The sequence below is a fragment of the Falco biarmicus genome, chromosome 5, assembly GCF_023638135.1.
Source record: "Falco biarmicus isolate bFalBia1 chromosome 5, bFalBia1.pri, whole genome shotgun sequence".
In the NCBI taxonomy this organism is placed as follows: Eukaryota; Metazoa; Chordata; class Aves; order Falconiformes; family Falconidae; genus Falco; species Falco biarmicus.
In genome coordinates, this window is record NC_079292.1 from 70,597,448 (window position 1) to 70,624,667 (window position 27,220).

Genomic DNA, 27,220 nt, shown 5'->3' on the forward strand with positions numbered 1-27,220 from the left:
AGAGGCCTGTGTCCTTCACTGGTAGCATTGAGTAGGTCTTTTCTGTCCCCAGCTTCTTATAAATGAAGATTTGAATAGCATTTGCCTTCTGGAGCCCTAAATTTGGGCTTTCTGCCAGTATCTACACAGGACCTGAATTTCTCCTTCATTTTCTCGATTAATCCCCATCAAGTGTGGCAAATCACTGCTCAAGGGCTCATTTCTGTGCAAAATAAGCACATCCCTCTCTGGCTTTGGCCACTTTGAAATCAAGCTTTTGTTGACTGAAGGCCCAAATTATACGAAAATCAAAAATATGCCGTGTATAAGCCAGGCAGAGGTCTGAAATGTGTATTAATTATTGTCTAATTTAGTGATGGTGTTAGAAAACAACTTTGTAATTGATCAGTTTAAAGGATGTTCTCACAAGAATGTAGTAGAGTTCATCTTGCCTAAATGACTTAGAAAATTTGAAAGTAAACCCTGGATCTACTTTCAGACACTATTTTATTTTTTTTTAAGGGAAAGTGAGGTGGTGGCCCATTACTATAAGCAATGGAACCACACCTAGATCCAAAGTTGCTCTGAAGTTTAATGCCCCAGGCATAGCCTTATTATTCTTACAACCTTATTTTGTTCAGATTGACATTGGTTATAGCTCAGATACCTCCCCTGAGGATGCATCCTAATTTATACTGGTGTGAGAGAGAGTGTGGTCAGTGACAAACATGATTCTGATGTAGTCTTCTCATTTTGGAAAGACTATTTTCATCATAATGGTCAAATGGGAGGGACATATAGGTGGGTTTAGGTTTTGTTTTGCTTTCCCTTCCCCTCTTTTTTTCCTGGGGAAATCACCTTATGCCAGACTCTTGTAAAGACGAATAGCTTGCCTGTCCGTGAGTTTGGAGATGGCCCTGGGGTTGCAGCGGGGGATGTGGGGGAAAGACACAACAGGGCATGTGATCTTGGGTCTCCACGTGCCCCTCTAATCCCTGGCCCCGAGTATCTCGTGGGACAGGATGAATTCTCCACCCTTTGCAGGCTCAGACCTGTACTTCGAACCCCTGAAGAGCTGTCCACATGCTTATTCTACCTCCTGAGAAACAGCCGTAAGGCAGTCTGCGTTGTTTCCAAACGCTGTGTCTGCTGCTGCTGCTGCCTGGGTACTGGCTCCTGCGGCTGTGTTGGAGCTACAGCCGCAACGCAGCCGCCTCCCGCAGAAGCTCAAAGCCCCGTGCGGGGCCGGCTCAGGACCCGTCCCTTCTCTGTTCCCCGCGTGCTCGCGGCACTGCTGTCCCCTAATCGGGCCAGGAGGCAGGAAAAATGGCCCGGGGGGGGGACGACACTGTTGTGCCCCTTGGGGAGCGGTGGCGGGGATGCATTTTTGCCTGCCGGCGGAGAGGGGATGCTGTCGGGAGAGCGAAAGGCGGCGGGGGGGAAGGGGGCGGAGGGCGGCGCGGGGGGGCGAGGGCGGCGGCTGCCAACCCCCCTGGCCTGCCGCCGGGCGCTGGGGCCGCTCCCGCAGAGGAGCCGGCGCTCCCGGAGCCGCCGGGCGGCTCTGCCCACCCCTTCCGTGCAGCGAGCTCCGCGATCGCCCAAACTCGTGGGAGGGGAGACAGCCCCCGCCGCCGCCTCCCCTTCCTCCTCCTCCTTCTCCTCCTCCTCCTCCTCCTCCCCGCCGCAGACCCCAAATAAAAGGGGCGGGGGGCGGCAGGATGCGCCGCTCGGCGGGGAGGTCGGCGACGCCGCCGGCCGCCTGATGCTGCCGCAATTCGCCATTGCCGGGCACGGCTTGGAGCCGAGCGGCGGGAGGCGAGGGGCAGAGGCCGGGGGGCAGGGGGCAGAGGAGCAGCAGCCCCCCGTGCCAGGCCGCCCCCGCGGGCCGCGGACGCCGTCCCCCCCGATGCCCGGCCGCCGCCGGCGGGGGGCCCCGGGGGCCCGCTCCTGTCTCCTCTGGCTCTTTGTGTTGCTGAAGGTAAGTGCCGGGGAAGGGGAGGGGTGCGGGCTCCCCCCTCCCGTGGGCACCGAGCCCCCCCTCCGCGCCGCCTTTGTGTGCCTTCCCGGCGGCTCGGCGGGTGCGCGGCGCCCGGGCACGGCCAGGTGGCTGTGCCCGCGCCGCCTCTCGGCGGGGGCAGGGGCTCGGCCGCGGCGGTCCCCGCTGTGTGCTGCCGGGGCCGATGCGGGGCTGGGGGGGGGGGGGAAAGGGAGGCGCGGGATCCGACGGGCGGGCAGCCCGCGGCGGGGGGCGCTCCCTCGGCCGCCTCTCCGCCGAAAGTGCCAGCGGCCGGGGCAGATGCGGCGGGGGCGCCCGTCCTCTGCCTCCTCCAAAGTTGCCCGGGGTGCCGGGAGGGGGCGGGGGGGGGGGGGTGTACTGGCCGGCCGGGCAGTGGCGGGGACGCCGCGCTGTCCTTCAGCACCGCCCCGGCCGCCGCCCGCCTGGGGACACACACACCCGCCGCGACGCGTGGCCCCTCAGATGCCTCTTGGCTTCCGTGCACCCCCGAGAGCCGCCGTGCAAACGCCGCTAACAAAGGGCGGGCAGCGCAGCGCGGTCTGACCGTGGCAGGGTCCGACATCGCTGTCTGATCAGCACCGCGCTGTGCTCGGGCTCAGCTAATCTTGGCAGATTAATTTTTCAAAGTTCTGATTAATACTGCAGGCTCGGTTTCACATGATGCTTTTTATCTTCACGCTTTCGCTCCTTTAATGGTTTCTCGAGAATATTTAGTATGTTCCGTGTAACTTCTAAAAGAAAGCGTATGTGTTGTCGAGGTGAATACCACTGGCTGTAAATGTCATGGCCCTACAGCACGGTGCTCGGCGCTACTGAAAACTTCATCGTGTATTTGTCAGTCACCGTTAAGGAGAGCTCTGCAGCTGAGGACCTGACCTGTCAGAGTCTCATAAATGTGAAAGTTCTATGAAAATCAGCAGGGCTCCCTGTGTGAATGAGAGTTTTCAGGATCGTGTCCTAGAACAGCAGTGGTGTCATTTCTAAAATTGACATTGCATTGACAGAACTATTTAAAGGGAAGCTTTCACAGCATCTGTTCACATATAGTAGTCAACTGTCAGCTGTCTCATTTTCATAACTGCTGAAACTTGTATTTATGCAAGACACAATATTAATACACCGACAAAATTTTGCTCCTTGGAATGTTGAGATTTTTTTTCTATTATTTTTAAGAAAGCAAGGCTGTGGACATTATGGCCCCACAGAAAGGTCAAGGTTCTGATTTGTTCCCTCATATAGCGTGCACACTGTTTTAAGTAGTTGTTTTATCCCACAGTCACGGAGTTCATATTGCTCTAAATCCTGGCATTTTTAAAAAATCAAGCTGTTTTTGTGGTGAGTTTTATGGGGGAATTTGTTTTGGTTTTTTTTTTTTTTTTTACTAGCACTACTGTGATAAAAATTACTGTGGTAAAGCAAGACAGGAAAAAGGTAGTTAAATTTTGTAAATTAAAAATCACAAGAAATTTGGTAAGGTTGGAGGGTAGTCCAGGCCTCAGCTTTTCATTCTGTGGGGAAATGACCGTAACTTCTGAGCTAGATAAAACTCAGACAAACCCAGACTCAAATGACAAAGAAAGCTGATAAGCATTAGCAGAATATTGTACCGTAAGAGAAGGCAAAGCTGTAGCTCGAGATTGAGGTGCATCAGTGGCAACCATGTGTGACTGGATTATGGCTGTGGTTGGATAGCAAGTCTGCTGTAATTAGTTATGTTGTGCATTATTATTAGACACTACAATAAAAGGAGAACTAGGTTTTCAGAAGATGCTCAAATGTGGTGACAGGAAAGAAGCTGGGGAGGCAAGAGTAGTGCTTGTTTCAGATCACTGGAATGAATCCATTTTCCTGAGTTTGAAATTCACTGAGTTTTCTTTAAGGACTGCATGTCTTTTGCAGTGACAAATAATTGAAAACAACTAATTTCAAAACAGGGCACTTCCCTAGTTCCGTGCCGTTTAGTTCTGCCAGCTTGTTGAAGCAATAGTAAAATTACTGAGCCTCACGTTGTTAAATTGATGTTTCACCTGGAAGTTAATCTCATTGAGAAAGCAGTGGCATTGAACTGATGAATCTGAAGGTGGGCAAACCTGATGTCTGCATGCTTGCTGTTTCAGCCTTAGCAGCCCAGATGTCACTTGCTAAGCTATATCTGCTTGATGTGGCCTTGATGCCCATCTGGCAATTTGTAAAATCATCATCAGATTTTGCAGTGATAAAACTGCTCAAAGCACCCCTTCCCATCCCATCAAGTAACAGCACCAACTTGTTTCAACTCCTGACGTTGTCTGAGGTTGCTGGTAGTCAGTGACAAAAGGAGATCAAACAGGGATACTGCCCACTGCGCGTCGTGTGCCTGATATTGTGGCCCATGGGCTAATAATACTTAGTTCCTTCTTTCACAGTGCGATGCGAATGCTTTCTGTGCTCCAGGGTAATACCATAATCTTTTTTTGAAATACAGCAGTGTGATCTTGTACCTTTATCATTCTGTTTCTTCAGTGGTTTTCTTATGTGATGGGTAGTTGAGAAACTAGCAGAAGAAAGGCATTGTGTGCCAGCTTATAGATTAATATGGATTTACAGTGCTTTGGAGATGAACAGGGCTGTGTCTTGCTTCAGAGAAAAGCCTCTAACCATTCTGCTGTAGGAATCTCTTAATATATGGCCACGTTGCAATGGGTCTGCCTACTCCAGTGTTGCAGTCTGAGTGGCTGGAAGGCATAGTCTTTAGCAGCTTGCTTTGTAATTGTCTCATTTTGGTGTGGCAAAGGCATGGCTGATCACAGCTGAAAGGAAAAGCTGTACTTTCAGTGACATGAAGGACAATAAAAACTAGACATGTTCCCTGATCCCAGTGACTCATGTTATCTTTCCCAACTTTTCTAACTTTTCTACTTTAACTTAACTAACTTTACTAACTTTTCTAATTCAGCAGCCTTCCCTCAGGCATGCCTATGCTGAGCTTTGACCAGTTGATGTTCTGCCCTGGATTATGTGACTGATGTGTCAGGTGTCCCATGCTGTTAGTAGCTTGTACCTGGGTGATTTTATGTTTCCTTGCAGTATTATTTGTGTGGGACAAGGCAGAGCTTAATAAGAGGACAAAAGCATGCCAAACCTGGTGCTGGAACGTAATTTACAATCTGTTACACCTCCAAGAGGGTCTGAGCAATGCTCTGAGTAGAAAAAAACAGTGAGAAAACTGGTTGTCACGATAGTGTGGACTCAGTAGGAGGGATGACATTCTTAAGAAAAAAATTGTCTCCAAACACCAATAAAATATGTATTTCCAGGAGACTGAGGTCTTTGTATAGTAGTTTTATATGCTCTTCAGGTACTGCATATAAAGCAGCAACATCCTTTTTCTTTCTCTAAACAAGGACAACTTTTTACGTCTAGCAGGGTAGGATTTTGTCCACTACTACATCAGTTTATGGAGTTTGGTGTCATAGTGAAGTCTAAATTCAGGTGTACATGGATTAAGTTTTCAAAGAGATTTAGGTTCTGTAAGAGTCTTCTCAGCACAGCCTTACCCAACAAAGGAAATGTGTTTCTATTGGTGTAATTTTCAAGAATATCTGCATCTAATATTAATAATCTGAAGCAAAAGCCATACCATCAGGACACTGCCTCTTTCTGTGGGAGAAACCTTTTTAAGAGCAATGTTGATTTCACAGCTGGAAGCCCCAGTGCTTCACAATTGTTACTCCTGGCTGGGAGACAAAAAAAAAAAAAAAAAAGAGAGAGAGCACACAATGTGAATTTTGATATGGAGTCCTTTTAGTATTTCTTCTCTCTCTGAGATGCTGATTGAAGCTCTTATTGAGAAAACATATATGTTTGTTTGTTTTCCTCAAGACCACGTGCTACTGGTATCAAAATAAACCCCCTCTATTTTACTAGTTCTTTTTTGTTTGCAAAACTAGTGAAATGTTTCCTTATGATGGGACAAACTCAGAGGAGTTACTGAGGTAAAACTGTGTGAACTTTCCTGCCTACTACTAGTCTGAGACTATCCAGGCTGTATGGAAGAGAAAAACATCCTCTCAGCAAAAGCATACACTTTTATTTTTTAAAAAGTTGAATATGAGTGATCATCCCTCACTCAAAATTTCCACAAGTCATGTTCATTTTCATTTCATTATTTTAATTTCATTATTTTCATGAACTTTATCTGGACCAGGGTGATTCTAGAGGGCAAAGCTAATGAAGAGCTTGGATGCTGACTCATGTTAATGGAACCTTAGTAGGAACTTGTAAAACCCTCTCTGCTAGCGGAATACTCTTTGAGAAATTTCTAATTTCGTTGTGGTGAAATGATAGTGGACATTGAGAAAAGATGTTTCATCCCTGCAGGAGTTATGAGTCCCAGGCTCAAATTGTACAAGGTCAATAAAGCTATTTCTAGGTTTTACCACCTCAGTCAGAAGCTGCACTCAAGGGTGAGCCCTCATTTAGGTTAAGACAAAGACCATGCTGAATAAAGGCGTACCTGTGGCGATCCCGTGGCAATTCATTAAAGGGCTCACAGACGGTGTGCTGACTGAACTTGAGAAGCCCACTAATCTCTGCACTTCTGATATCACCACACAGAGCAATCCAGGCAGATCATGAAGTGACCTTACAGAGCTTCCAAATGAATGTTAAATTGAACAAAGTCTTGTGTAAATCCATCTTGAGACTTATTTTACTAGACAGTCTTAGCTCTGGAGAAGAGAGCTTTTTTATTAGGCATATGTGACAGGACAATAAATGTCAAAAAAGAAAACTTTGGAAACAGGTCTTTTTGCTGAACTTAAAAGACTCGTAGTTAACTTTGGTTTTAAGGGTTTTTAAAGTTATTTACCTTTTCCTTTGGAGAAATATGTATCATTATAATCCTGAACACTCATATCTTCTAGTAAATTAGTGATTGCATTTTCATTACTCAAGATTTTGAAGATTCTATTATTGTAGCAAAATATAGTTGGTTGCAATGTAAAGAAGTTGTCAAACTTTGATAAACATTTAAAATGTTTTAAAATGAAAATTTTTAGACAGAGTTTAGTACCTAGGAGTCTACTAAGCAAATGAAGAGAACGGCTTATTAAATATGTTCTGCACACAACAGCTATTACAACTTTTTTTTTTATTTACGTTTCAATCAATGTACAGTTGAAAAGAAGAAAATCTTTGTGAAAGAAATGTGGCAACACAAACTAGCTGCCACGTGTGCAATGTGTAACAGATGAATAGAGAATGGGAGATACTTGAAATGGAGAGGTTACCTTTGTTTTCATAGCACTGTGTAATCTTGAATGAATTCAGCCGGTGAAGGGAGCAACTCTTGAGGAAGAAGGCTGCTGTCTTTACCGTAAGCCAAATGTGATGCATTTCATTTCTGGAACTCCTTCATTCTTATGCTAGGAAATTACAGTGGCTTTTAAGTGAAAGAGCTCCAGAAATAAAATGATATGCATCATGTCTGGCTCATCATAAAGATAGCACGTTGTACCAGCGCAAAAGTAGTATGTGCTGTGCTCAAATTACTATGGTTATCTTTGCATTTTCCCTTCGGTCACATGCCTGTAGTTAGAGAAGAAATGCTTTACAGTAAGCCTCAGTGATGAGAAGGTTGGTGACACAGCTGATAGTAACAGGGAAGAGAGCTGGCAGGAGATACATTTTTTAGGTAATTAATGCACTCAGCTTTTAGTATGCTGGTCTTGAGGTGGCAGCATGGACATTAGAAGAGAGGATGTGGGATAGCCACTGTGACTGAGTAGAAAACATACTGTTGGAAGAACGTGAGTGGGACATTTAAGCACGAGGATTGAGCTCTCCAGAGGAGCTGAATGGAGATAACAGAAGCCAACAACTCCTCTTTGCTTTTCTATGTCAGCCAGAGATTTAACATTAGATGACTGTTTGGTAGATACGAACCTCTTGCAAGATAAAACCCCTAAATTCCTTTTTAAGTACTTCGGGGGAAAAAACAGATAATGTTGCCTGTCAGTTTAACAGTTGTGATTTTGAAGTGATTTGGCCTCAGTACTCTAGGTGGTTGAGACATGGGTCTTACAGTCATGTGAGAAGGGTTTGAAGAACTGTAGCTTCTTTGTGTGCTGTACACTTGTAGGTCCCCAATGTAGTTATGTTGACTTCTGACTATATAACGCAAAAGACAAGGCTTTGGGATAAGAGGTAGGTCTTAGTCACTAAGTTGTTGATCTGATCAACAATGCCTTCAATTTTAAGAGCTTCGAATAGTTTCCTTGATGCATTCTGAGAATTGGTCAAGGGGACTGTTCTTCAAGGCTGAGAGGAGTCCCCAGAGCCGACCGCAGACTGTCCCACTTGCCTTGTTACCTTCGTGTAACCTGCTGTTTGGCACGTGTCTGTTATGTGAGCCACAGCTACTCAGGATCATTTCCTCTTTGTTCATATAGAAGTCAATTTAACATGGGAAATCTTTATTCCTTGCTGACCTATCAAATGCAAAGGAAGGGTTACGTTCTTATTCTACTTACAAACAGCAAAGAAATTTTAGACTTGAGTAAGAAAAAAACAAACCAAAAAAAAGAATCCCCAAACCCCTATTAAAATGTGGTGAAGAACAGTGGAGAGACTTGGTGGAAAAAATTCCACAGAAAGAATACTAATTAGTGTTTTCTAAAAGTACTGCAAGGCAGATTTAAGAAAAAAAATGAACGGTTTCCAACAGCTATGAAATTAATTTATTTATTATTTGCTTAGCACTGCTGTGCCTAGCTTTGTTCTGTATGCAAAATATCTGCAGACTCTGCCTGAAGTCTGAAAGATAGACACATCAAAATAAGGACGCTCTAGATAACTGAGAAATGATTATCATATATGCCAGTTGCTGGTATTCTCCAAGGGGCAGTATACCTTCCAAACAGAAATAAGTCACAATTGCTTCCCCCAGGAGCTAAGCAGAGGGGATTTTTTTTTTTTTTTGTAGTTGTTTGCTGCTTTTGGTTTTGTTCGATATTGATTTCTACAGGATGTTGCTCATCAGAGCTTCTGGACATTTACATCAGTTTAAAACATCAAAAAATAATTAATAATCAATGTGACTTTAATCCCTTCAAAGAAAACCCATTAACCTACAAAAATGCTCTAGCTCACAATAGTTTCATGAGTAACTGTAAGCAGGGCAAGAGATGAAAAACAACATTCAGATATTTCCTTTTAGAGGTTTTCTCTTAAAGCAAGCTCCTATTCCAAACAGAGACATCGCTAATATTTTATTGCAGTCATCTTACTGCAAATTAGGAGGTTTGCTTTTTTAATAGTTTTCTATCTCAAACTTGCCTGCCCTTGCCTAATCTTGTACTGATACTATCTTGAGTCGTCAGTGTCTGCTTCTGAGGAAAAAGATGATGATGTCACAGAATCAATATCAGAGGATCCTATACTGTAATCCCTTTTCAGGGAAGTCCATTAAATCAATGCCTCTCCTTCTGTGAGTAATGACTGTAGAATCAAGCCCTCTAATTTTGCTGTGTGAAGGAATAAGCAGATGGGATGGGATTTTACATAATTAACTAGAAGTTATTAAATACAACAAGAAAAATTACGACATTTTCTGAAAGATAAATGAATACACAGTGAATACTTAAGTGTATTTCAGAATGATTGCTGGTATAAAATTACTTCTCAGTTGGGTTACAAAGTAATGCATTAAACCAAAAATGCTTTTTTGTTTTAAGATATTTCTTGTAAACTAACTCAAGACTACATAGGCTCTGAAGCCCCATCAGGTTTCCTCAGCAGCATTGTGGGAAATCATGAAAACTACAGAATGGTGACACCATATGATGTCACCAGCATAATATGGATAATAATTAAAATAGATAATGATTCTCTCATCTCACCTGTTGTTTATGTGCAACATTGACCTCTGCTAGCTGGAACCAGAACTGATGGGTTGCCTCTAATTCATAAGATGCTGGGAGCTATCAGAGAGTCTACTGTGCTTCTGGGAAGGGGTCCGAAGTCCAAAGGAAGTCAATGGATGCCTTTATGTTGCTTTAAATAGACTTTGGATCAAGCTGTAGCGGGAAGACCTGCTATCTCAGCTGGGTGATGCTGTGAAGTTTGACATGCAGCTCAAAGCTAACTGTGATGTACTGGTGACCTTGGACTCACTGGAGTGTCAGCAGCACAAACTGGAGGCCATGGGATGGTTTTGATTTTTGGAATCTGGGAGTCTGGTAGTTTAAAGGAACTCCCCATCAGATAAATTTTGAGCAACCTTCTTGCTTAGGGGGTAGCTGTACTGGCAAGAATTGGTGTGTGGTAATCCACTGCTGGAGCTGGTGTCTTGGGAGCACGCTTGTATGCTTCTGCTCTGCAAAGGTCCTCTTGTAAGGAAACTTAAGTTTTGTAACTAGCACTATGCAAAAAATAGGGTGGTTTTCTTCAGGCAGAGCCATCAGTCTCCTCTTTCTCTTCCCCCTCGCATTTCAGGGACCATTCAAATAAAAGTTCAGATTTAAGTACATTTTAACCTACAGCTTTTACTGGCGTTACAGCATTAACACTGATACATGGATGGGTGGAAACCAAATTCCACGTCAATACCAGTTACTTGTATGTGGATCTGAACAATGCAGCTGGTCCCTGCTTCTTCAATAGGCTAGCTGAGTGAAAAGCAATACCAAAACCCAATGACTGTGTGGGGCCTTTGAATTTCAGAACATAAGCTCTGTTTCTGCTTTGCCCAGGTGCAATCTGAACACAGCCGTTATTCCCTAGACTCCTTCACTTGCACTGTTCCAGTTAACTACAGAACAGCAGACTTCCTTATCTGTGATCACACAAATGGAAATACCAGTGCAAAATATATTCCCATGCTTATCTGAAATGCAGAAGGGAACCAGAATTTGAAAAGTAATTTAAGATAGGTGTCTGGAAAATTGATTTTTCTCTAAAGGGCAAATGCACAGCCAGATTAAGAGCCGGCAACAAGTCCAAGTTATGTATTGAGTATATTGAGTAGCAGAGCTGCTCTTGCTTGGAGGAGCTCACGGTGGAGTCAAATCCTCTGAATTCCTTCCATGAAGAGAAAAACAGAGGTGTTCTTAGATGTACACACAGAACAATTGTGAAGATTGAGCTCTGTCTGTTTCTGCATGGACGTGTTTCTGTTGAAACATGAGAATTAAGAGAGTTGAATAGTCAAAAGAATTTTTTTTTAAGTAAAAACAAAAAACCCTGACCCTTTGACTACAGTGCTTCTTAACAGCTTTAAATGGGATCTGTATCCATATCTGCTGCATATTGTAAATATTCTTTAAAAAGAAGACATTTAGTTTTTCCTTTTAATATTTTGTCATCAATGACCTGAACTTTGCAGGAGCCTTTTTGCAAAGCAATATGCCAAAGACCTTTTGGCTGTGGCAGACATCATGCTTGATGCTGGGACGAAGGGGTTTTATGCAGTGGCATAACAACCTAGCTATCAGGTATCAGTTTTTCCTGGTAGGCATGACATCAGGTGATGGGCAGTAGCAAGTAAGGGTATCGGTAACTGGCCAGGTGGAGGAAAAAAATATCTGGAATGTCTGTTATATGGTGCATGAGAATTTGGCTTGGAGCAGAGCCATAATGGCTTTCCAATGGCCTCACCAGAAGGAGTGGTGTGAGTAGAATAGCTGCAGGTGATGTTATTTCATATACAAATGTTTGTGAGCATTACGAGGTTAGGAGATAAAATGGAAAAGAAACAGAAATGTTTTGGAACGTGCCAGAGCATATCTCACAGGCTTCATCTGTTCTGGTTATGTACATAGTTATTTCTGCATCCCTTTTCTTTCTACAGCTAACCTTTAATAAAGATGTGACTGGTTTGGAGATTGGCTTTTACTAATGGTATCTTGTAATGGTTGTGTACGATCAACTGTTCATTTCAATATGTACAGTGAGGGAAACTCAGCTACTGATTTAGGGTGTTTTTATCTGAAATATTTTTTTTTCTTTTATTTTTCCAGAGCTAGGCATTTGTTGCCCTTATGAATGCTGGTTATATGATTAACACGTATGAAAGCTAGTGGATAACTGAGTTAGCATTAATTTTAACTGGAAGAATCAATCTTGTCATTGAAATATTTATAATCGTATGATTTGGTTTGTAAACTGATAGTTTACCATCTCTGCATTTGTCTGCTGGCCTGTAAGATGTATGGGTCTCATGTCGTGCTTAGAAAGAAAGGGTCAAATTTTCTCATGCATATTTCCCAGTGTAAAAACTTACTCTGCGGTTCAACAATGCAGCAGAACTGGGCTCGCAGCAAACTATCTTGTTTAGAGCGAGGAAATCCAAGGGCTGCTGCATTGGACTGCCTGCAGACACAGCAGTAAAGCTGCAAGTAAAAAGCAAGGAATGACTGTCTTCAAAAATGGTGAGGGGAAAAGTCACAATGGTGTTATAAGCTGGATGTGGTCTGGTTGCACGTCACTGGACAGCTCTATGTTCTGCTGCTCACTTCTTGGACTGGTAGAGGTATCCCCTCATTTATCCTTCTAGCTGGCCTTAGGCTGATGGTAATGCTCATGTTCCTTGCTCCACTGTGTAGCTGGGAGGGTGGGCTGGGCACACTGCCCAACTGTGGCACATGGAGAAAGGGGGGAGTAAAAGACTGTAATGGGCCAGCTGAGAAAGCAGGCGATTCAGAATTGTCCCCTGGTTGTCAACAAAATGGCAAATGTGGTTAAGTATAGAGCAGGGACTTCGTGCATCCCTGAGGATACAGGAAAATGTGGGACTATTTAGAGGCATACAGTAATTTAGGCTGGAAGGGACATCTGGAGACCATCTGGTCTGAGCCTCGGCTCAAGTAGGGCCAAGTAGGTCAGGGGCTAAGGGCCATGTCCGGATGAGTTTTGAATATCTGCAAGGTTGGAGATTCCACCACTGCTCTGGACAACCTCTTAGGGCCCTGCAGGAAAGGAATGACAGTCAATTATACCTTTTTAAAAATCATTAATTGGAACTCAAAAAAACATGAAACCTGACTGTTTCGTGGTGTGGTTTTTTTTTCCTTTAAATTTATATAAATGATTTCTTACACTGTCTTTCTCTGTAAAATTTAAAACTCTGGGTTACAGTCACAAGCTTTATGCTGAAGTCTGCTGGTTTTCTTGCATTCATCAGCGCCTTGAAGCCTGAGCTTTAAATATAACATGAAGGATAAAATTTTTAGAGCTGCCATTGTTAGAATGTGCCTTAATTATCACTTAAACTTTCTGCAGAGTCAGTGAGGTATCTGCCATCACTGAACATTCACTTCACAGGTTCACGTTTCTCAAGAAGGTTTTTTGATTTTTTTTTTTTTTTTTTTTTCCCCTCCACCCCCCCAGCCTCTGATGTACGCTTCTGGGAGGAGAACCACGTCTTCATGTATTTTACAAGCTTAGGTCCTAGGCATGCAGGAAGCCATTAAAGCGTCACTGTGGGGGTAATTGTGAGCAGCGTGAATTAAAGGCTGCTGAGGCAGGGCTGGCCTCTGTCCTGGCTGGCTTAGTGCTGGAACACTAAGGAATTGGTCATCTCTACATCCAGTTAGAGAAACTTGCAAAAATCATCAAGGTGGAAAAATACGTGTCTCAAGGGAATATATGGAATCCTTTCTGGAAATTTCCCTTACGCTTTTTGTATTGATAACTGAACCACTGCTGCTAAAATCGATATCAGATTACAGGGACTCGATACACTTAATGAGCTCCAAAGGAGCAGTTACTTTGGACTGTGATTACAGCTTCTGCTGCCTGACTCCGCATCATACTAACATTTTATTACTAATGATTTATAATGTTGAAAGGGATGATGAATTTGGTGATTCATTTTCTCACCCCACAGATTTTGCCATAAAATTAGGTTATCTTACACTGTCACAAGTTTACTTGTCCATGCTAGAATATAGATTTCTTTTTTTTTTAATTATGGAATACAGAATAATAAAAAGTACCCCTGCCAAACCAAACAAAAAGGCACACCAAAAATTCAAAACCTAACCAAAAAAATTTTCCCCCACAAGTTTAAAAAGTGCTAAGATTATTGTTGTTCTATGGCCCTTAGTTCTTCCAGTTCTGTTCCATGAATGTTGATTTCCAAACAATATCAACGTAAAAAACCCTTCTGCTTATAGTTTTTAAAAGTCAGATCTTCCAGTGAATAACGCAAAAGCGAATTTTACAGTTAAAAAAAAACACCAACTCATAATGTTATCTGTTAGAGAAGCAAAATGATGCTTTTTCTCTGAAGACCCTACAATGCCAGATTTAGTTTATTTTGGGAAGAAAGAAAGACTATTCTGTAGAATGTGCTTACCACTTGTGAAGTGAAAGGTGTCGGCAGAGGGTGTGAAGACATCCTGGAAAACAGAGCTTGTAGAGAAGCAGATGAGTTTATAGAAAAAGGAAAACCCTCTCCACTTCTTTATATTTAGTATAAAATAAATGGATAGAAGGGATTTGCAGGCATCATGGATGGCCTAGGGTGGACCAGCTGTGCTCAGACTGTGGGTTCACAAAGTTCAGTTCTCTAATCTCAACTCTCTGTTCAAGACTAGATTTAGCTATACTGAACTGGCCTCCACTGTGTGGGGAGGGTGGTGTGGAGGAGGAGACCCTGAGGTCCGCTTCAAATGCTGCTGTGCCCAGCTACAGGGCATGGGGAAAGGGCTCCAGACTGAAATGGCTCTGCCACAGAGGCCCTTGCCTGCCACACAATTTAAATGCATGATTTCAGTTGATATTATTAATTTGGAAGGTTTATAGGTTATTAAAATGGGTTGTGTGACAGTTGCATGTCATGTGGGTACAGGAGTTTCACGTATACTCTGGTTTTTCCACAGTGCATTCTTTCTTTGTGTCTTTTAGAAGTTTAAACAACAAAGTCTGGTGGTGTCAGATGATGCCTGGGATTGATTCTTTATGTTTTTGTCCAGAAGTGCAACACCCTGTTCCTATAGTACTATGTGACGGGTGGCTGGTAATTGCTGAATGCCCACTGTGAATTTCTGCAACGATAATGAAAAGTCTTTCAGCATTAGGAGATGTGCCCCAACCTGAATGAGGGGAGGCAGATGGACTGCGGAGATGGGTCTGCATCCTGCACCCAGGAATGCACGTGCTGTGTTAAGAAGGCTAATAGAGGGCAAGGGGAGTGTCCCCCTCTGCCCCCTGATAAATCCATCTCTGTGCTGTCAGAAATAGCTGTAGAATGGGAGCTCTGGGATTTTTCTCTACTGAAACGGTCTAGTCTCATTTATGTCTTTTCCTTCTTGCATATTGGCATATTCCTTCTATGCAAGTATTTATTCAAAGCCTTTACTTGGAGTGTCAGACTAAAGGTCATATCAATTTTTTTTCTCTGTCTCTTGCTCTTCTTTTTCTCTCTAGTCCCTCTATTTCTAAAGATGTCAAATTAAATAACTGATGATTTCTTCTGATGCCACGCAGCCTTAACAATATACATACTAGGCTTTAGTGTATTTTTCTTTTTTGCATCTCTGTGCTTTCAGTTTGTATGCAGAGCCATCCTCTTAGATGAACTCCTATGCCCAGAGCTGAGGATTATGTTCTTATCCAACATATGTACTCAGCCTGAAATGCTAAATCTCTGCTACTAGAGGAATGGAAAGATGTTATGGTTAAAGGAGCTATGTCAAAGTTATGAGTCAGATCAAACTGTAAATCATTTCTGGTGAGAGGCAAGATAAAGATACTCCCTGAATGTTAGCATCCCCTGACAAGCACTAACTCATAAATTTAAATACTGCTATTCTGAGTGCAAGGGATTAAACAAATACAGTTTTTTTGATAATAATAATAAAAAAATTAACTTTGTGACAGTGATGGGGGAGTCTGTGAATGCTGTTTTGTATGGGATGATTTTGATCATCCACCCTGTAGGATGGGGATGGTGGAAACAGAGGGTGACAGTGGCATGGTGGGGACTGAGTTGTTTCCCCACCCCTTCAGCCAGCCTGGTCTCACTGGAAGACCAGGAGCAGTTCCTGCAGGAATCCATGTGCTGATGTCCCTGTCCTGTGCTGCCCCTATTGCAGCAGTTCAGGTAGGAGGAGAGGAGAGGGAAGAATAGCTCACCTGGCTGTGTAGCTCCCCCGTTACCTGTCAGCAGTTGCTCGCTGACGCTGGCTGTCAGTGTGTACAGCTGCAGCACAAGGGTGGCTTCATGGCAGGACATAGGAGGGTGGTGGCTGGGACCTGCCCAGGTCTTGGGGAGCATCCAGCTGCTTTGACATTCCAGCCTTGCTTGTCTGTGAGTCATGCCGGGGCTCGCAGAGGCAGGTGGTCAGCCAGGCTTGCTCACACTGCCTTGCTAATGGTGCTTCTCCATCTCTGCAGCTCTGCGTTGGAGAAGGGTGCTGTATCCTCCCATTTTCAGCGAAAGGCAGCATTGCAAGCTGGGGAGAAGGCGGCAACACCATGCTTTCCTCTGGTCCTTTCCCTTTGAGGTCATTTGTATCCTGAAAGGGAGGAAGCAAACAGTTTCCTCCTCTGAAGTGCAACTGGACTGTGCTAGTGCATCCCTCTCCAACACCCAACTGGTACAAGCCATGGGGATTGCTGTGGTACCTCAGCTCAGATGTTTTTGGAGGGCTTACATTACCATTCACATTATCACATTGTCATAACAGAGCGCTGACTGGCACCTAAAATGCTGGTGGGGAGCTTATCCATGGATAAGTGGCAGGCTAATCTGGTTTTCAGTCTGTGAAACTAGGCTCAGTGCTTGAGGGGGAGAGGAGGGAGCGCCTCTGAGCATCTCTGAGGCAGCATCTTGCTGGAGAGTTGAAAGAAATTTCTAGGAAAGTGCAAAGACAAAGAACCTTTCTTTTTTTTTTTTTTCCTTCCTCCCAGAATTAAATAAATTAAATAACAGATTTTTGTTTGTAATGGGCAGAGTTTGTGGATGTTTTATTTATTAATGCTGTGCAAAAAAATATTGTAGAGGTTGGATAGTTGAAAGGTTTTAAAAGCAAAATACTAATTTGGATTGGCCAAAAATATTATTTTGTAGCTCTTGCTATGACAGAGAAGCCTGAGAAGCTTCCCAGCAAATATTTTGATTCTCCAGAAAAAAAACTTCACTCCTAAGCTTTCAGCCCTCTTTAAAGGAAAATGGAGGCAGTGACAGTCAGTCAAGGAAAATTCAGTAACTTTAACAACCATTTGCTGGTATTTGCAAATCATTGCAATTGTCTGAGATCTGTATTTTTCAAAGAATAAAATACTAGCCCATTTCTTGCTTTTATCCTTTCTAATGTTTGTCTCTGTGCTATTGTTTCCTTGGCCTCTTTCCTCTCCAGCCCACTTCTTCACCTTCTGTCTCACCTGTCATCTCCTTCTGCCATGCTCAGGCCTGATTCTCCTCCACCGGCATTTAACCCTGCTCAAGCCCCTTCATCTCAGTCAGCTTCTAACACACCCTCCTCACCTAAACTATGTCACCTTATTTCTCAAGTATTTTGCTTTTCACTTCTATGTGAAGTTGTATTTATCTAGTAAACATCTTGGATTGCATTTCATAGCAGTCAAAGAAAAGGCTTCTTTGCACACATTTGCAGCTATTTAGCCCAGCTCAATAGTTAACTTCCAGTGGAATGCTAAATTGTCACAAAAAGACTATGATTACATGAAAAGACTATTTTAGTGAAAATAGCTGCTATTCAAGTAGAGATCATATTTCTCAGGGAAAAAAAGGTCCAATTACTGTGCTTAGTCACCTACACTGTGAATTCAAGTGAACTTCATCTAAAGCAATGGTGTTACACTGATTTTTTTTACCAAATGTAGCTAAAAGCAGCATCAATCCCTGTGACTTTCAGCTCAGCTGGCTCTAACTGTGCTAAGGTTTCATACCCATGTCCTGGTTACATTTCGTGGAATCACAAGATGGTTGGGCTTGGAAGGAACCTCTGGAGGTCACCTGGTCCTATGTCGTGGCTCAAGCAGGGCTGCCAAGAGCTGGTTGCCCAGGTCATTGCGCAAACATCTCTTGAATATCTATGTGTGTACCTCCACAACCTCTTTGGGCAACATAGCACCACCAGCTGGCCCTGGGACACCAGCACAGAATCAATACATAGAAGATCCTTGGTATAGATACGCTACTGTAAAATATAAATAAATAACTTCTTTCCCCCAAAACTAAAAATTCTTTGTCCCTTAGAAATATGTGGTTGTTTGTCTTAAAAATATTGTACTGTAATCTTAGAAGGATGGGGGCTCCAAAGCTTTTGTGAAGAGCGAAAAATTAATTTTTATCCCCCACCCCCCCCCCCGCTTTTGCTTGGAAAGTCTTTAATGCAAGTTTGTTTAGGTATTTTTGTCTATCTCAATTACATATATTTCTTCCATTAATCATATCCCAAGCTTTCTGGTAGATAAATTAGTCCTCCTCTACATCAGGACAGGTTGATGGGCCATAAAATATATTTTCCAGGACTATTGCTATGGCTGTGTGGTTTATATTAAGGCCTTCCCTAAGTTCTAAACCTGCAATTACAAACAATAGTGGTGCTCACGCACAACATATTGGGATTTAGTCAGTGACATTATTAGCAAACAGGAATGCTTTCTCTGGAAGCTTTTGACTTTGCTTTTGAATACTGCTGTTCTAAGTTCTTATAATTTTTGCTAGAAAACCAGTTACCCCATGAATTTGTGAATAATTAATGAACCAAAACCACAAATGCATGTTTTATGAATATTATCTTCAAATAGTTTTCCTGGAGGTCTACAATCCATGGATGGAAACCTGGTGGCTAGGTACAGGCTATGGTATAAAAAGAATTGAACGACAGCTATAAGCTTCAGCTGGGAACAGTGTGGGACCCCTTCAAGAGAGGTGCCCCACTAACAGTACAAAGCTGTCCCACTAACAGTAAAAAGCTGTGGCTTTATCGGTGTGTGGGGTTCCTGAGCAGGTTGTGCAGCTGCATTGGTGGCTCTGGAAGAGTGTTGAATGGAACGTGGCTCATGTAGTAGCAGGGAAGGGCTAAGCTGTGGAGGTGAAGCAGGGACACAATGGTAGGGACAAACGAGCAAGCCCCAGCTAGCCATGCCAAGACTCACATGGCTTTGCAGACAGTTCCTCTACTTCTTTCCAGAAACTTTGTCCAGGCACTTTACAAGTCATCTTGAATTTCTGGGTGTCTGATAGCTAGAACAGGTTTGATGTTGTTTGTAGGAGCTACTAGGCTGTGGAGCCTTGGAGAAGCAGTAGGTCCGACCTGCCCAGAGTGCTGAGATTGCTGTGCGTGTGCAGGATAACTTACAGATTTAAGAGGAAAGTTCTGCTTTTATGCTTCTGAACGCGTTAGGAAGCACTGCAAATGCCTTCAAAGGCATTCTGTAACAATTCCAGCAGTTTGGTTTCCTTAATCCCACACCCTAACATAGTCACAGGTGGACCAGCAAGGCAGTAGCTTGCCTCCACTGAAATCAATGTCAGTCTTTCCACTATATTTCCACCTGTAAAGGTGGTGGGACTGGACCACGGTAAGGGGCCTTTTTGTCCCAGTGGCTAATTGCAAACATAGACTGCACCTGAGCAAAGCCCATAAGGCTGTGCCTAACCTGGAACACATCTTCCCAAGGCCTGGGGATGTCCATAACTACTCAGCTGAACTCTGGGGCTGGAGAATTTTTTCTCTTCAATGATCACGTTGACTTCAGACTGTTCTACAGGCTTCAGGGCCAACCTGAGTACAGACTGCAAGACCTGGCTATGAAATGAGGAGAGGTAAAGTGTTTTCCAAAATACAGTATCTGTGATGACATTGCCTTATGTGTAGCGGCAGCATTTATTTACGGTGCTGTTAGATTTTTGGTTCACCTGGCGCATGTTGCTTCATCCCACTACTTTTCTGGTTCCAGGAGGTTTCTCTCCTTTTGGCTCCAGTTCTGCCCTGTGCAAAGCTGCTGGGCCCTCTCTTGCACCACCTCTGGTACTCATCGGAGCCTTTTTTGGAACCAGCGCTGTTCACCACTTTAACTGGTGTAGTTTTGTGGGGAGTTAGCAAGTTCAGCCTTTACAGCGAGCGGCCTGGCAGGCAGTGGAAGGGGTGTGAGCAGGTGGCTGGGAGGCAGTGGAGGAAACAAGGAGTGGTTCCTCCTTCCTCTGCCGACAGCAGGCTGTTGGGTCCGGACAGACTCTCTCATGTTTCTTCACTTTCAGAAGAGTAAACCCAAGTGGTACTTGAGCAGGAACCCACTTGGAACAAGCAGTTCGCTAGGAAGGAAATTTTCTTGGGTTTCTCTTTGAGAAGAGTAGGAACTCTATTTGGAGTCTTCATTAAATTCAAAGGCTGATTCATCAAATATTGTCTGTGTTTTCAGCTGCGCACAAAGTCCCTTGCCAGTGGACCTGGGTGCTAGACAGTGTTGATGCACTTTGGCCCAGGGATGTTCTATCCCAGAACACTGCTGAGACATGTGTGTGTCATTAACAGTGCTAGTAAAAAAAAAAAAAAAAGAGGGAGGGGGAGACAAAAAAGAAAAAGAAAAAGGCAAATGGAGAGGCTCCCCTGCCTTGAATGATTAGTAGTGTCTTTTTAAACATAAATAAATCATGGGGGCTTAGATACAAATAAAAGCTTCTGGTAGATTTATCTTGAAAATATTTTAATGTGTCTTACATAATTGTTTTTGGGAAGTCTGAGGAAAGCTACTGGGAGAAATGGGTTCTGCATCAATGTAGGGTGTTATAGTCCTGTCCTGAAACTTGTAAAGGGATGATGCTGGGACTGCTGCCTCTAACAGAGTTCCTAGATGGGCTTTGTGAGTAGGGAATAAGGATGGCCAGTAAAGGATGGCTGAAATTTTGCTGAAAACCAGACCAATTTTACCCATGGGCATTCTTTTATGTTTTGGTCATTTATAGAAATTATTTATTGCTAAGTAAGTCTGTTCTAGATGTACATCAGCTGTCAGTTGAAAAAGAGTCTGGGAATAAAAACCATTCACAATATCTGCCATTATTAAGTAAATAAAGTGACCTGAGCTGGAAGCATTCACTTGGTTAGCAAACTGATTACTACTCTAAAGCTTTGCTTGGCTGTATTTTGGTAAGCTACAGTTCTGCACTGGAAATGGTTATTTTTAGGTTTTTACTTCCACAAAGACAGACAGGAGATTCTGCTGAAGTGGAGGCGTCTCAGCAGATTAGCATGGGACAAAGGATAATTAAATCCTGGCACTAGAGATGCTGAGAGGGGTAGAGTATTAGGACTGGTGTGCACTTTAGCACTGGTGTATGTGTACTTGCTAACGTCTATCTCATCTCCACAGGAAAATGAAAATTAATGATGCAGTATTTATATTTTAATGATTCCATAGCTCTGTTTAATTGCAGTTTGTAAACCGCAAATCTTATGTTCCTGTCATTAATATATAAATGAAGATACTGACTTTTATTTTCTGGTTATTTTTTATTACAGATGAACATGTCCTCTTCAGACAGCTTATTGGTAATTGCTAAAAATAATCCTCAGATTAATGTACACATTGTATAGATGTGTAAGAGGGGCCCTGAAAGGAACATATTTGTAGAGGGTTTGGGACCAAGCTGTTCTTTGTGTCTTAAAAAATATATGCTGAGTGAGCTGGGTAACCTGCCCATGGCGCATCTAATGCACTTGCAGAGAGGGGAATAGGATCCAGGAGAGTGAACTGCTGCCTGTTCTGATCACAGGAATGAGCAAATAACTGAATACAGACTAAATTTCAGTCATAAGTAATGCATTAATGTGGGTATTACACAATTGGCATTGCCCTTCTGCCCTTTAAAAAGAGTTCACCTTTTAAATTGTATTCAGATTTATAATTGAGCATTTTGAGTGATGGCTTCACCAACTGCAAGCAAAATGAAGTGATTTACAATGTGTGTCAGCAGAACATTGTAATGTGAGGGAGAGATTAACAACCATAATTTCAGACTCAACAGTATTTATAATTCTGAATTATCTCTTTTAATGCAAATGGTCTGTCTTAAGTACTGTGCTCTCTCTTAATTAGATAAAATAATCTTTCCTTGCTTGGGTAGTCCCCTAAATTAGTGACCAGCCTAACATCCTCAGGATCATGCTTTTGCATTGTTTAATCCATACCAATTATACAAACTGAAAGAAAAAGAGAAGAAACTGGTCTCTTACATATGCAGCGCAAGAGGCATAGCTTCAGATATCATTTCCTCCGGATTCATTTCCAGTTGTTCATTTCAAGTGGAGGCTCCCATCAGCATCAGTGGGCTCAGAACAGACTTCCTCCAGTTGAGCAGCTTCTGCATCACGCTTTTGGGGAATTTCTGCACTGTAGAAGTGGTGCCAGTAGGGAGTTAATCAAGGAAGCATCAGCCTGACCCAGTGCACTGCTGGCATAATGAACAGAGTACACTCAAGCAAGGAAGCAAGATCTGGGAATGGTCCCTTGTGCTAGTAGCAATTACTCACCAGCCTTTTGGCTGGATGGGTCTGCAGTGCAATCAGGATACGTGATTACACCTCAGGTACCTGCACCTGAACAGGTTTTAATTTAATCGGGTCAGCTACCGTTAGCAGCAGAGCTGTGGTGATCTGGGCTTCAGCTGTTGAGCGTGCAGTCGAGGTGCAGCCTGCACTGAAACTGGTGTTTCCATGGCCCCATAGCTAGTGGGCATGGGGCCAAACTCCCTTTCACATGTGTAATCCTGTTAAACTCAGTGGGACCGCTTCCATGAGGGAAGAGCAGAATTGGACTGACTGTGCAGCATAACTGTATTAAAATTGCTTGGCAATGGAATGCAGCTGCATTGGCAATAGGAGCGGCTGGGAGCAATGGATAACCAGCCTGTCCTGGCATTGCATCCTCCCCTCACAGAAGGAGAAACTGCTTTCTGGACCTGTGTCTGTGGTGAGATTTGTTTTGCTTCACCTAAGCCATTAAAAACGTGTATAGCCTGAGTTGTAGATTTTGCTGTATACTCAGTGGAGTGGATTATGCATCCCGGATGTTTCATGTAGGTGCTAAGGCATGACGACTTACCCTCCAGACTTGGTCATCTCTGTCCAGACAGCATGAATCCAACTTGCTCAGACCAGACACCTCAATTTTCGATAGTTTCAGCTGGGGGTGAGGTAAGTTCAGTGAGGAAACCTGCTGCTCTCTGGCCGCAGCTCTGTACTGCCCTGGGGCTCTGCTAGCGCCTGGGAATCCTGTCGTATGGCTTGGCTTGTCCTGCGCTGGCTTTTCTTGCCCACAGCACAGGCAGAGGGATCTGGGGGCAAGAGCTACCAAATAAAACACAGCGCTGGAAATTTCCTGGCATCCTTGAATACTGAGATTCAAATGAAATTTATTTAAAAACTTCCCGTAAGTTACGTGGAAAGGTGAGGGATAGAGTTTTTCTAGCATTGCATGGCAAGACTTCTGAGGTTTTTTGTGCTTCAAAAAATAATTACATCATGGCAAGACTTCTGAGGTTTTTTGTGCTTCAAAAAATAATGACATTCTGAGAACTGAGAAGAACTTCAAATTTTATTAATAGCACAAATGCTTTTAGGGGTTTCAATTTTCCCCTTGTTATTCAAGAAAAATACTTTCAGCTAATGGAGAGAAGGGTTGTTATTATTTTTGCCTTGCCAGGTTTTTCTCCGGTCGTGTTTTTGTTTCTGCTCCCTTTAATACACGGGGAAATAGAGAATTGTGTTCTGCATCAGCTTATAGCATTGCCAAAACCTGACGTAGGATTTGCACAAAGTTCAGAGCTGATATTAGAAGCTTTATCTGCAATATTTATTAGGCATCACAGTGAAAACTGCCTGGCTTCTGGTTCCACTGTAATTTTGAAACTCCCATTAGACTGGTTGGATGTTGTAACTGAAGTTCATATCTCTTAAATGCACCTTTCAGGCTGCATATGATTTTATGCTGCAAAAAGCAGAGGAATTTCAGTATCTCTTGTTCATGAAAGCTGGGAAATTTCAGCAGTTTTGAATGAAGTCATTTGGACTAAGGGTTTCAAAGCTCTGGAAGAGATTTGAAATAACATTAGTGGGAGGTGAATATATAAGCATCAACCCTATGTTTTAAATCCAATTTAAATTGACTTCTGCTGCCTTTGTAGAGTTAGGATTTCACCCTGAGGTCTTAGCAATGATGGCTGAAACTTAGTCAGTCTCCTTCCCTTCTACATGTCACAAGTTAAGCCAAGAAAGACTGGATGAAATAAAGAAATACCTATTCATGACTTTCCAAATCATTTTTTGGAGGCATAGAAGAGGTTGGCCAACACTTTTTAAAGTTGTGTTTCCATTTCAATGAGCACTTCTCCAACTAGATGTAGAAATACAGAAAAAGCATGAGTGAAACAGGTCTCTGGCTAGTAGAAGAAACCGTCTGAAATCATATAAAACTCTATGTCCAAAAAGTCTGAACAGGCATACAAGCTTTGAGTTGCTTATCTAACCTGTTAAAAAGTTTGTCCATTTTATATCGTTAGCTTTCAATCTCATGCATCCAAAAGCAAGGCTTTGTTATGCAGAAGAAAACAAGGCTGAGAACATATATCTGGGATACGTGTAATGTACCTGTTCAAACTGTGTTGCATTATTCATCTAGAAGTAAACAGGAGGCTTCTTGTCAAACATTTGATTCCCTCCTTCTCACCAGAACCATTAAAATCTTTAATTACATGTTTTTAAAAAATCAGACTTGATTTATAGAGTGCATACAAAGCCCTGTGATTAGTCAGCTCTGACTACAGAAAACATAACCCGTGTTGGATCCTCAGATGCATAAGGCTTGGAGTACAGTCATAAGGTAATTAACCCATCAGCCTCCAGCTTTTGTATCTCCACAAAATGTAGAGGTTTCCCAAATTATTTGTGCTAGTTATTGTATTGTTGTCCGTAGACTCCTATGTCTTGTATTAAACCTTACACAAGTAGCGTAAGAAAATTTCATTTGTTTTGGCAAGCAGTGGATTAGATTTCTCTGGAATATTTTAATTGATGTTATCCAGTCCATGAAAGGCACTGCAGGAAGGGGCACAGAGATCTGGTGTTAAGCTGAAGAATAAACAATACCATTGGTTCCTTCTGTATTTAATCTGCTTATTTAAAATGACACTAACTCATATAAGATTTATTTGTAAAACAGACTCACTTCGTATGAGTTGAAATATTAGCACCAGAAGTAAAATCAGCTTTAAAGTGCTTTCTTTTTCATTCGTGTGCTTACTTAGACGCTTCTTACAATACACAGTGATACTACATTGTTTCACGTCATATTCCTTGCTGGGTTCCATTTCATAGTTTATTTATTTATTTTAAACTTGATTCTCATGTTCTAACATGATGTTGTGGTGGTTCTTTTATATAGAAGAAAAATGGTGGGGGTTTTGGCAGGGTTTCTTTGGTTGTTTGGGTATATTTTATTTTATTTTATTTTTGAGTTTTACTCCTGTTTATTGTGTGCTCTTTAAATGTAATAAACATTCCTAAAATATTTGTGTTCACATCAGGCTACATAGTTTTTTTCCTTTTCTCTGACTGTTATTGTTGCTATTGTTTTATAAAACATAGTTTTGAGACTCAACGAGATTGGTACACACCCTTTGAAAAGCTGAAATTAGTCTTTGAAGTGCAGTGTGATATACACTTGACAGCTCTTTGAAACAAACGAGGCTGGAGATGCGGTTTGCAGAAATCCTGCAATCCATTTCTGGTGCCTGGGTTTCAGGGAAGTGGGTCAACAGATTGTGCCAATGGATAAAATATGTGGATAGGATTATTTGGTTGCTTTGGTTATGGGAATGAGACAGGTTGTGTTTCTTCTACCTCTTTTTGTCACAGGCAATTGAGTTTTCTAGATTACTGGTTCAGGTCTTACTCCTTTTCAAATTGGAATAATACATTGCTTTTATTATAGGTTGTACTTACGGTATGTTTTTCTATTCATAACATGGTGTAAAAGGTATACATAAAATAGTATGGATATTAAATAAAAAAAGCTTACGCGCTACCTGATAATTAAATATATATCAGTACCTGTAAGCTGTTGAATTTCATAAAGTAATGCCTGAATCCTATGGTGATATGATTTCAAACAAATATTTCTTGAATAAACTGGGTGTCTAGGAAAGGTTTTTCTCTCTCCAAAACTGAATAATAGAGGCAGTAAATGATAATAGTTAATACCCATGTGAATATTTCCATTTCACCTGCCAATCTCACACTACACTACAGAAAAGAATAAGTAGCTTTTCTCGCTGGGTTTATAGGAGGGAGTTTGCTGTACCACATATATACCTTACAGATGGTTTTAATTTCTAGAGCCGTCACTCAATTTAGCTTGATAGTAATTTAGCCCGTGGGAATCATTCTTCCTTATGTTGCTCTTCCCTTTGTTAACATCAAAAAAAAAACCCAAACCCCACAAAAAAACCCCAAAAACCAAACCAACCACAAAACCACCCCACCCAAGAACTGGGTAACTGACACCAAAGCCTAATTTCTATGGAAAAGCAGAATTTCCTTCCTGCCTTATGCCTCTGTCCTGGACCATCTTTCCACCACCATGCAGACCTAGCTTTAATTCATTACTGCACTAGTGAAAGCTGGACTTTTCCTTAGTGTGTCCAGGTGAAACTGTTCTCCTGATCGTCCCACCTTCACCTCCACTGAGGCTGCTGCTCATGTTGCAGCCCCCCTGGTTTTTAGGGATGAGCCTCACAGACAGGCTTAGCTACTGCCACATGAAGGCAGCAACGTTTGGTCTCTAATGCCCTTGGAGCTGGATTAAGTAGTGACCTATAAAAGAGGCTGTATATCCCCTTTCCAGTCCCTTAAAGCCATTTATTCCTATTAGCGTAACTTTTTTGGCATCGACTTATTTTCACTCAATGAGTTAAGATCATTATCAAAATGAAGTGAAATTAATTCAGAAGAGAATATGCAAAGGAAATAAAGTATGCTAATCCCAGGGAATTACTTTTTCATGGTTCAAATAAAAGCAGCCGCCTCCTTTTCTTTTTTTTATTTTTTCTGCCTTTCTGCTTTTTATTTCACTTTCATGACTGCAATTTGAAATCTTAGGCCCTCATTTTTGCTAAGTGTAAGAACAGCTTACATGTTTCACTAGCAAGTGCAGAGGTCTTAATGTGACTGTATCTTCACCTTGTCAGAGAGGTATTAAGAGGCTTGTGAC

At 42.5% G+C, this 27,220-nt stretch overlaps 1 protein-coding gene across 2 annotated transcripts in view; it reads left to right on the forward strand.

The window, feature by feature from the left end:
- The first annotated feature begins 1,485 nt into the window (after positions 1-1,485).
- The window catches only part of PTPRO (protein tyrosine phosphatase receptor type O), a 155,311-nt gene continuing 129,576 nt past the window's right edge, over positions 1,486-27,220 (forward strand). For both annotated transcript variants that reach the window (XM_056340267.1, XM_056340268.1), the window contains exon 1: positions 1,486-1,957. In XM_056340267.1, coding sequence (XP_056196242.1) covers positions 1,742-1,957 — 216 coding nt within the window. In that variant the 5' untranslated portion in view covers positions 1,486-1,741. The remainder of the gene's footprint in view (positions 1,958-27,220) is intronic.